The 11718-nt window shown below is 51.5% G+C and overlaps 1 protein-coding gene across 1 annotated transcript; it reads right to left on the minus strand.

Annotated features, from left to right (window-relative positions):
• Positions 1-1308: 1308 nt before the first annotated feature.
• On the minus strand, positions 1309-2036 carry LOC142182983 (histone H1.03-like). Its single transcript, XM_075257824.1, has one exon. The coding sequence runs from the start codon at positions 2015-2017 to the stop codon at positions 1331-1333; it is 687 nt and encodes a 228-aa protein (XP_075113925.1). The 5' UTR covers positions 2018-2036; the 3' UTR covers positions 1309-1330.
• Positions 2037-11718: the final 9682 nt, after the last annotated feature.

Consider the following 11718-nt stretch of genomic DNA (forward strand, 5'->3'; position numbering starts at 1 on the left):
GAGACCGGAGATGCGCTTGACGCCTCCTCTGCGAGCTAGACGGCGGATGGCAGGCTTGGTGATGCCCTGGATGTTATCCCGGAGCACCTTCCTGTGCCGCTTGGCACCGCCCTTGCCGAGACCTTTCCCTCCTTTACCGCGACCGGACATCTTCTGTGCTGCTGCTGACAGACTAGAATAAGCGTCCCTCCGCACAGCCGCCTTTTTATATAGAGAGTGGTCGGACCAGAAGGAGAACCCTGCTATGATGACGCAATTATGGGGCGTGTCCTGAAGCCACTCCCCCCCTCCCCTGCTTTCCTCCTCTGATTGGCAGAACTTTCACCCGTTAGTGATTCGGAGCTTTCCCGCTCATATCCTACAGTTCTCGCCGCCTCTCCCTGTCCCTGCTGCCGCTCTCAGCTCGGCCCCGGAGACAATGGACGTCTGCCGGCTTTCTCCACCCGCCCCAGTGTCATCACAAACCTACTGCTGGGAGCCGGAGCTCCCCCAGACAAGTCATTCAGCTGCAGCACAGACAGTGCGTTATAAATACAAGAGAACACGCTGAACAGGAGGCAGCAAAGATCCGAGTTTCTGGGTCCAGAAGTGACCCCGAAATAACGGTGTGCGCTCTCAGGGGAGAACGAGCCTGGACGCCGGGAGGTTGTACTGGGGGAGAAGGGGATGAGGCTGGGTGACAAGAGCTCTCAGGGGAGCCCCCTCCTCAGCCTGTGTAGGAACGAGTAGTGTCAGGCGGGGGCTCCCCTGAGAGCGCTTGTCACCCAGCCTCATCCCCCTTCTCCCCCAGTACAACCTCCCGGGCGTCCAGGCTCGTTCCCCGCTGATCTGATACAGACCTGGGAGTATGTATCGTTTGTCCCCCTACCACAAGCACGCACACAGCCGCCCGCCGTACACCGCAGCGACCCCCGGCATCAGGCTGCATTCGGGACTGCAGGGATTGTGTAGCTCAGACATACTGACAATTCCTCCTCCTCCTCCTCCTCCTCCCCCTTTATCCAGACAGAGGCCCCCGCCAGTAACGAGGAGGATGCGCGGCCAATCTACTGGATTACTGCCCCTATAAACCCTCAGCGGCCTCAGCTTTTAGTCCTCATTACTACCCCGCTGGACCGGTCACCTGGAGAAACCTGCGGGGATGTTACCCTGTAGTGACCGCTCATGTGTCGGTGCGGATACGGGAATGGAGCCCTGGTCATAGGATTGCCGTTAATATGACGCCCCCGCCCCCCCGCTGGCTGGGGAGATAGCGATCATACAGCTCTGCCGGGACAAGGTGGTGGCTCTGAGAAGAGCCTTTGTGGGACAAGTACAGGGCGGCTCGGGCTTATTTCTTAGCCGCGGGCTTCTTGGCTTTAGCAGCCTTCTTAGCCGGACTCTTGGCAGCTTTGGGCTTGGCAGCCTTCTTAGCTGGGCTCTTGGCAGCTTTGGGCTTAGCCGCCTTCTTAGCCGGGCTCTTCGTCACCTTCTTGGCTTTAGGAGCCGCCTTCGGCTTCTTGGGGCTCTTGGCCGCCTTCTTGGCGGCCGCGGCAGGCTTCTTGGCTTTCTTCGGGCTCTTGGCCGCGGTCGGCGCCTTCTTAGGAGACTTAGCCGCGGGCTTCTTGGCGGCAGCTTTCTTGGGCTTGGCCGCTGCAGGCTTCTTCTTGGCCGCCTTGTCCTTACTCTCCGCCTGCTTCTTGTTCAGCTTGAAGGAGCCGGAGGCGCCGCTGCCTTTCACCTGGATCAGGGTTCCCTTGGTCACCAGAGCCTTAAGGCCCAGCTTGACACGGCTGCGGTTCTTGTCTGTATCGTAGCCGCCAGCAGCCAGCACCTTCTTCAGGGCGGCCACAGACACCCCACTGCGCTCCTTGGAGGCGGACACGGCTTTGACGATCAGCTCGGACACGGTGGGACCGGAGGATTTCTTGCTCTTCTTGGCGCCCCCTGCGGCTGCTTTCTTCGGCTGCTTCTTGGATTTGGCGGCCGGTTCGGCGGGAGGGGGAGCAGCGGCAGCGGCGGGCGCGGTTTCTGCCATGATACGAATCGAGCTCTAATTCCTTTCCTAGACGGGAAAACACTGGGGCCGAAGCAGCCGCCGCCTCTTATATGCACAGCGGTGCGCACTGATTGGCTGCTGAGCGGCCTCGGCCTCACCTCCTATTGGCTGTCACTCAGCACAGGGCCAGAGTCAAGCTCCGCTCTCCCCGTGTGCTTCCCTGCCCGGGATCAGAGCCCATTACCGGCTAGAACCGGACAGGAGAGCTTCCATTCTTCGTGTCTCCCCACTCCCCGACATCCTCCCTAACAGTCCCTGGCCGTCACTGGCGGAGGTGCGGGGGTGGTGCGGAGAGGAGGCCCCGGGATTTCCGCCATAGCACCCCCACATCTGTCCATCACTATCTATGCAGGAAGATGAAACCGCTGCGGGAGCTGCCCCCTTCTATTCCCGGCGCTTGTCACCATCCCCGGGATCTTTACCACAAGCTCTATGCTACAGGAAGCTGATTGTACGATGCGGGGACAAGCTGGAGCTGCTGAGAGCCGGGGAGGGTAACACAGGCGGCGGCTCCGCTCACTGCCGGCTCCCTGTCCTCACATCAGATAGATATATATACTGCAGACAGGGGGGCCGCTTCTCATGGGGCTCTGCCCTGCAGCAATGTCTATACACCGGGCAGAATAGAAAAGCGGGGACATTGTGTATATACAGCTGTCTGCACAGAGGCGTGTAGGATGGGATGATGGCTGGAGGTGATTTCAGTCTCCTGCAGTTACACGTATTATATAGGATGGGATGCATACAAGGTGATAGTGATCCAAACCTGACAATCACTACCATCATGAACTATTGAAAAGTTTGTCTTTGCTTCAATGTGTCAGTTTAGACCCTGTGCGATCTGTATGGCAATTACAATCCACAACCAACAGCACAGTAAGACACATTACAGATAGACACACGGCCATACAGCAAGTCGTTGTGTGGGGATTGCAGTCAGAAGTAGCAGCTCCAGGTGTCAGTGTGAAAGCGTGACTGCCCAAAAACTGGAAATAAAATATGATGACATCAATGACATTTCCGCCATATTTATGTTTTTATGACCATCCAGACGCCAGCAGATGATCCAGAAACCCTAACTATGTAGGAACCCTAAAATATGCTGGATATTGGCCAAGTGTCCCCAAGGGTTGCATCTGGGAATGGAGTATCATTGAAGCTGCAGGTCTGGCGTACCCCGACTTCTCAAAGCATTTGGGATCTCTTGTTAGGCACATTACACCGATATGTTTTATTCCCGGGAGTTATGGCGTATTCACAAAAGATGTATGATTAGATGGATCGGAGGGGCGGCTTATTAGCCTGTAGATCGATAGAACTACATCCTGCTGACAACCTCTGCCAGGCTAGAAAAAGGTCTGATTGATTTTATTTCCATATTCAGACAGATATGATCTTTGCTCCTGTCTATCTTATTGTGCCACATGTGGTCACAGCTCCCACCTCTGCCCCTACTCAGCCAGACATGCCCTGAAACTAGTGGACATAAAACAGTGACAGCAGGTCCGCCAATAGGCCAGTACTACTGCTACTGGTGTCAGGGGCCCGGCCAGAGGACGCAGATCTGAGTTGAGCACATACGCGGCTGAAGCGAGGAGCTGACACAGGTCAGCTCCTCGCTTCGCCGCTGCCGCCTGTCTCGCTGACACATATGCGGCTGAAGAGAGGAGCTGACCTGTGTCAGCTCCTGACTTCGCCGCTGCCGCCTCTCTCGCTGACACATATGCGGCTGAGCCGGTGTCAGCTCCTCACTTCGCCGCTGCCGCCTCTCTCGGTGACACATATGCGGCTGAGCCGGAACCCGGCTCAGCCGCATATGTGTCAGCGAGAGAGACACCCAGCGGCGAAGCGTGGAGCTGACCCGTGTCAGCTCCTTCCTTCAGCCGCATGTGTCAACGAGAGAGACGCGCAGAGAGCGGCGAGGGAGCGGAGGAGAAGGTAAGTTTAATGTGGAGGTGGAACGTGAATCTGGGGGCAGATGAAGAAGAGGACGGCATGACACTGTGGGGACATGAATCTGGGGACAGATGAAAGAGAGGACGGAATGACACTGGGGCAGATGAAGGAGGGGACGGCATGACACTGTGGGGACATGAATCTGGGGGCAGAGATGGGGACATGAATCTGGGGGCAGAGATGGAGAGGGGACATGAATCTGGGGGGACATGAATCTGGGGGCAGAGATGGAGGGGACATGAAACTGGGGGCAGAGATGTGGGGACATGAATCCCTGGGCAGAGATGGAAGGGGGACATGAAACTGGGGGCAGATGAAGGGTGTATATGAAACTGGGGGAGAGATAGAGGGGGGACATATAATTTACGGGTGACTGTAGGAGGATTATACTGTGTGTGGGCACATGACAAATTAATGAGTGGGCGGAGTCAACACAAAAGTGGGTGGGGCTAAATTTGTTGCGGCGCGCTAAGCGCGCCACACATTTTGTCCCTCTTTTAGCTCTTCAAAAGTTGGGAGGTATGGAGATGGGGGGACATGAATCTGGGGGCAGAGATGGAGGGACATGAATCTGTGGGCAGAAATGTGGGGACATGAATTGGGGGGCAGAGATGGAGGGGACATGAATCTGGGGGCAGAGATGGAGGGGACATGAATCTGGGGGCAGAGATGGAGGGGACATGAATCTGAGGGCAGATGAAGGGTGTATATGAAGCTAGGGGAGAGACGGAGGGGGACATATAATTTACGGGTGACTGTAGGAGGATTATACAGTGTGCGGGCAAATGGGAAATTAATGAGTAGGCGGAGTCAACATAACAGTGGGTGGGGCTAAATTTCTCGCGGCGCGCAAAGCAAAAATGGCAGGGGGGGGTGGGGGGCAGACACTTAGGCTTTATGGGGCCCCAAAATTCCTGATGGCGGCCCTGAGTGACAGGATGTATCATTCGCAGTGGCAGGGCTGTTGGGTACCATCACATGGTGCAGGAGGATTCAATGGTATGGGCTGTATTCTGTGATACTCCTTAGGATATGTGATATTCTCTACATAGTTCATACCATCACCAATAGACAGATAAGCCAATGTGGACAGCAAGAGCCCCGGGGCCAGGCACCAATTCCAACATGGCAGCAGACTAGTGGTTATAAGCCAAGTTGCTCATCTGAAGAGTCTGACTTTCCCTATGCCTATCCCGAAACACGCCATCAGGTATATTCTGTTACCCTAGACCATCCAGACTTCAGGGCTACTGGGTGTCAGATTAGCAGAACGCACTGTACTGTCATTTATGTGAGGCTTGTACTAGAACTAGAACAGTCATAGCGACTAGAGATGAGCGAACAGTGTTCTATCGAACACATGTTCGATCGGATATCAGGCTGTTCGATGTGTTCGATTCGAATCGAACATCACGTGGCAAACTCCAAAAAAAATTGATTCCCCTCCCACCTTCCCTGGCGCATTTTTTTGCACCAATAACAGCGCAGGGGAGGTGGGACAGGAACTACGACAACGGGGGCATTGAAAAAAATCGGAAAAAGTCATTGGCTGCCGAAATCAGGTGACCTCCATTTTAGACGAATAGTGGATTTCAAATCCGGGTCATATGAGAATGTGAACTGTGTGAGTAAGAGACAGGGATAGCTGTACAGGCAGGGATAGCTAGGGATAACCTTTATTTAGGTAGGAATGTTATTAAAAATAACTTTTTGGGGCTCTATCGGGTGTGTAATTGTGATTTTTGTGAGATAAACCTTTTCCCATAGGAATGCATTGGACAGCGCTGATTGGCCAGAGTACGGAATTTGACCAATCAGCGCTGGCTCTGCTGGAGGAGGAGGAGTCTAAGATCACTCCACACCAGTCTCCATTCTGGTCCGACCTTAGACTCCGCCTCCTCCAGCAGAGCCAGCGCTGATTGGTCGAATTCCGTACTCTGGCCAATCTGCGCTGGCCAATGCATTCTATTAGCCTGATGAAGTAGAGCTGAATGTGTGTGCTTAGCTCAACTACGCTGGTGGAGTAGTTGAGCTAAGCACACACATTCAGCTCTGCTTCATCAGGCTTATAGAATGCATTGGCCAATCAGCGCTGGCCAATGCATTCTATTAGCGTGAGCTGAGTGTGCACAAGGGTTCTAGTGCACCCTCGGCTCTGTTACATCTGATGGGCTGACCAGCACACGGTGTAGTTGAGCAGAACTGGCTCAACACAGCTGAGTCTCTGCATACCCATAGGAATGCATTGGCCAGCCTTCGGCCAATCAGTGCTGGCTCTGCCGAAGGAGGCGGAGTCTAAGGTCGGACCTGAATGGAATACGGAATTCGACCAATCAGCGCTGTCCAATGCATTCCTATGGGAAAAAGTTAGCTTGCGAAAACCGCAAGCTGACAGGGATTTCCATGAAATAAAGTGACTTTTATGCCCCTAGACATGCTGTCCCAGTGTCATTTCAAGGTGTTGGTATCATTTCCTGGGGTGTCATAGTGGACTTGGTGACCCTCCAGACACGGATTTGGGTTTCCCCCTTAACGAGTATATGTTCCCCATAGCCTATAATGGGGTTTGAAACCCGTTCGAACACTCGAACAGTGAGCGGCTGTTCGAATCGGATTTCGAACCTCGAACATTTTAGTGTTCGCTCATCTCTAATAGCGACCCCTCGCTCCACCTTACTTAAGTCTATGTAAAGGAAACGGATACCTCCTGGGAGCTAAAGAGGAAATGAAGGTGGAGAAGTCAGGACTGCAAAAGTGTTATAACCTGAGCTGTGCCTACCAGGCAATAAGGCAATCTTTAGAAATCATGACAGATAAAGATTTATGACCGGAGCAGCCATTGACACAGGCAAGCCAAATACATAGTCCTCTCTCCTCGTAGGATTTTATAACTAGCCCACGAAAAATGAAGAATAGTGGTCGCCTTAGGCAAGGGTGATGTCATCAGGATTCGGCGCAATCAGTTCTTCTTCATCCGTCTCGGGTTTCTAAAAGATAGCAATTGTATGTAAGGTTATCGTACCATGACAGAGATATCCAATACATGGAAGCCCAGGCACAGGGCGGACAAGTCACATTTCCAGGCATAAGTCACGGTTGGGCGGACAAGTCACATTTCCAGGCATAAGTCACAGTTGGGCGGACAAGTCACATTTGCCGGCATAAGTCACAGTTGGGCGGACAAGTCACATTTGCCAGCATAAGTCACGGTTGGGCGGACAAGTCACATTTGCCAGCATAAGTCACAGTTGGGCGGACAAGTCACATTTGCCAGCATAAGTCACGGTTGGGCGGACAAGTCACATTTGCCAGCATAAGTCACATTTGCCAGCATAAGTCACATTTGCCAGCATAAGTCACATTTGCCAGCATAAGTCACATTTGCCAGCATAAGTCACATTTGCCAGCATAAGTCACATTTGCCAGCATAAGTCACATTTGCCAGCATAAGTCACATTTGCCAGCATAAGTCACATTTGCCGGCATAAGTCACATTTCCCGGCATAAGTCACATTTCCCGGCATAAGTCACGGTTGGGCTTAATAGTCGGGCCCAGAGAGATTACCATGAGTGCTATCTCTGGCAGTGGGCTTAATAGTCGGCCCCGGAGGGTCGGCGGTGGGGCTTAATAGTCGGGCCCGGAGAGAGTTCCAGGGATGGCTGTTTGTCAGGGGGCTTAATGGTGGGGTCCGATCCGCCTCCCGTGGAAGCCTGCCTGGGGGAGCGGTGAGGACTCTCGAGGGCCAGCGGAAGGAAGAGGTAGTGCTGTTTTTGACTCCGGCGGAAAGTGCCGGGAGATGTGGAGTTGGAGGGTTGCCCCGAGGCGAGGTCTGCAGGGAGAACCGGGTTCCGGACCGGGCGGGCCTAGGGGAGGCAAGTCGGGCCGGGGCTCACCCTCCTGGGCAGGGTCCGAGGGGAGCTTCCCCCTGAGAGAACTTCCACTTCCGCAGACACTTTGAAAAAAAATCGGAGCCCCCGAGGAGGCCTTCCTGCAGCGAGCGCCAGACCGGGATGGGGCTCACCCTCCTGGGCAGGGCCGAGGGGAGCTTCCCCCTGAGAGAATTTCCACTTCCGTAGACACTTTGTCAAAATTTCAACTTTCAAAATACTTCCGCGGGCCAGATTTCACTCCGGCGATCGGCGGCGTCATGCCTGCGGCGGTGCACCTCGGGCGGTACAAGTCTACCTTGTCTGCTTTAATCCTCTTGATTTCCCGGCACACCAGAGACTCCTTGAGGATCAGACATTCGGATTGCAATTTACTGCAAAGCCTCATTAGCACAAGATTCAGAAAGCCACTTAAGTCTTACGTTTTGCAGCAACTGTGGTTTTCTTTGATAATAATAATAACAACAACAACAACAACAACAACAACAACAACAACAACAACAACAACAACAACAACAACAATAATAATAATAATAATAATAATAATAATAATAATAATAAATTTATTTATATATCGCCAACATATTCCGCAGCACTGTACATTTTGTAGGGTTCAAATACAGACAGATAAATAACAAAGAACGTCATTTCACACAATGGGACTGAGGGCCCTGCTCACAAGAGCTTACTATCTATGAGGTAGAGGGGGGGTGACACAAGAGGTAGGAGGGGCGGCATTGCTTATACAGGGGTCAGACACTTTTGTAATAGAGGTTACTGTCATTACACAAACAAAACTTTATGAGCCATCACTAGTGGTGTCCTGTAACATGTGGATGGAGCTTGGACAAATAAAGTTATCTGGAAAAGACATCATATCATGTGGGGTAATGTGGGAGCGGGGACAGAGGAGGGTTAAATTTTTGGGATTCTAATTATAGCATGGAAGGGTTTACGTTAGAAATTGTGATAGGCCTGTCTGAAAAGATGTGTCGTTAGTTTGCATTTGGAACTGTAGAAATTGGGAGTTAATCTTATTGTCCAGGGTAGAGCATTCCAGAGAAGTGATGCAGCTCGGGAGAAGTCTTGTATACGAGCGTGGGAGGTTCTGATAATAGGGGATGTAAGTGTTAGGCCATTGAGTGAACGGAGAGCACGGGTTGGGCAGTAGACGGAGATGAGGGAGGAAATGTAGGGAGGTGCGGCATTATGGAGAGCCTTGTGGAGGAGGATGATAACTTTATATTTTATTCTATAATGAATAGGCAGCCAGTGTAGCAACTGGCACAGACCCGAGGCATCGCTGTAGTGTCTAGCCTGATAGATGAGCCTGGCCGCTGCATTCAGAATAGATTGTAGAGGGGAGAGTTTAGTGAGGGGAAGACCGATTAGTAAGGCGTTACAGTAGTCAAGGCGAGAATGAATCAGAGAGACAATAAGTGTCTTTAGTGTTTCTCTGGTGAGGAAAGGGCGTATTCTGGAGATGTTTTTGAGGAGGAGGTGACATGAACGTGCGAGTGATTCAATATGCGGGGTGAAGGAAAGGTCTGCGTCAAACATGACCCCGAGGCAGCAGGCATGCTGCCTAGGAGTTATAGTAAGGCCTGACACTGCAATGGATATATCAGGGACAGATCTGTTAGATGGTGGAAACAGTAGTAGTTCAGTCTTAGAGAGATTTAGTTTCAGATAGAGCGAGGACATGATATTAGAGACAGCAGAAAGACAGTCACTAGTGTTCTGTATGAGTGCAGGGGTGATGTCACGGGAAGATGTGTATAATTGGGTGTCATCAGCATAAAGATGGTACCTGAAGCCAAATCTGGCGATGGTTTGTCCAATGGGGGCTGTGTAGAGAGAAAAGAGCAGGGGGCCTAGGACCGAGCCCTGAGGAACCCCAACAGCAAGGGAAAGAGGGGAAGAAACAGAGCCCGCAAATGATACACTGGAAGTGCGGTCTGAGAGATAAGAGGGGAACCAGGAGAGCGCAGTGGCGTTGAGGCCGACTGAGCGGAGCATAGTGAGGAGGAGAAGATGATGATCAATAGTGTCAAAAGCTGCAGAGAGGTCCAGAAGAATAAGAAGAGAGAAGTCACCATTGGATTTAGCCATTAGGAGATCATTGGAGACTTTTGCGAGAGCCATTTCAGTAGAGTGCAGAGATTGTAAGGGGTCAAGCAGAGAGTTAGCAGAGAGATAGCGGTTTAAACGAGAATAGACCAGGCGTTCCAAAAGTTTAGAGATGAAGGGCGGGTTAGAGATGGGTCGATAGTTAGCAGCACAGGGTGGGGTTTTTCCAATAGCGGAGTTATAACAGCATGCTTGAAGGAGGATGGAGAGAGAGAGAGAGAGAGAGAGAGAGAGAGAGAGAGAGAAAGAGAAAGAGAAAGAGAAAGAGAAAGAGAAAGAGAGAGAGAGAGAGAGAGAGAGAGAGAGAGAGAGAGAGAGAGAGAGAGAGAGAGAGAGAGAGATTAAATATTTTAGTAAGGCAAGTCGTGACAGCAGGCGACAGAGGTTGGAGAAGGTGCGAGGGGAAGGGGTCACTACTGCAGGTTGTAGGGCGAGATGAAGAAAGTAGCTGAGAGACTTCCTCTTCTGTAACAGGTTGAAAAGATGAGAAAAGACAGTCTGAAGTGCGGTTGGTGAGGGGATCAGTACTATGGTAGGTGATGGGATCAATGCCACCTGGGGCTTTGGCAGTTATTTCCTGATGGATCTTATCAATTTTATCATGGAAATACGTGGCCAGGTCATCAGCACTAAGGACTGTGAATGGCGTCTGCACCTTGGCTGTGAGTAAGGAGTGAAAAGTTTCAAAAATCCTTTTAGGGTTGCTGGAGAGAGAAGAGATGAGGGCGGTGAAGTAGAGTAAGAGAACAATCGATGTAATCTTTGTGCAGGGCCAGCTGAGACGTAGTGAGGTCATTATGAGATTTAATTGAAGGATATGCGCTTTCTAGAGTAGAGACTCGACTGTCTATATGATGAAGTTCCGCTCTAATATCCTCAAGTTGCTGAAGAACTGGGTCTAGGGCGGCTGACAGAGCTTGTTGTAGAAATGTTCTTAAGAAGGTGCTATCCTCCAGGCGGTCCTGGTCAATATTACTCTCAGCATCCGAGTCATCACCTGTGTCAGGCTCCCTATTGTGGTCAGGCGCCATTTTCAGCGATCCGGCGGGAGATTGTCGATTTTTCTTTCTAAGATACTTTTGCAAGTCACTTTGGAGTTTAGTTTGATTGGGAGTACCAGCGAGGTCTGTGCCTTTGTCTTTATTTGGTTTAACCATCTTGATGGATGCAATATAAGTGAGGGAGAGGGACGAGGTCAAGACTATAACATCTAGCAAACAGAGAGCATCAGTCTAAATGACAACATAGACAAGAGTGTTCTTGGAGATTCACTTAGGTACAGGGAGGGGAGAGGTCCCCAAATATCAATAGGTAAGGTTGACAATCTCAGCGTCTAGGCAGACAGTCGTCCTCTGCAAGCGAGGTATCAGGTATAATTGGGTTCTACGTCTCTTAGTGCAGTAGTGGGGATGATATTCCTGTAGGTAAGACAGCCTTTCCCAATCTTAACTGCTACGACTAATCCACAGGGGAGGTTCGGATGAGACCCTGTTAGAGAAGGCGGCAGGGGGCTGCAGGGGAGGGCAAGAAAGCCCAGGTGTGGGAGTGCGGAAAGAATGTAGAATAACTCTAGCCGAGGACCGTAGATATCGAGGGTCAGGGACACCACTTATGGGATATGAATGTAAAACTTTCCGGAGAGGAGATATAGGGGAGGAGGGTAGCAGAAGGGTTTATTAAAGCAGACAAGGCCGGAGGACCTGATG

Source organism: Leptodactylus fuscus, chromosome 10 (assembly GCF_031893055.1).
Source record: "Leptodactylus fuscus isolate aLepFus1 chromosome 10, aLepFus1.hap2, whole genome shotgun sequence".
Classification (NCBI taxonomy): domain Eukaryota; kingdom Metazoa; phylum Chordata; class Amphibia; order Anura; family Leptodactylidae; genus Leptodactylus; species Leptodactylus fuscus.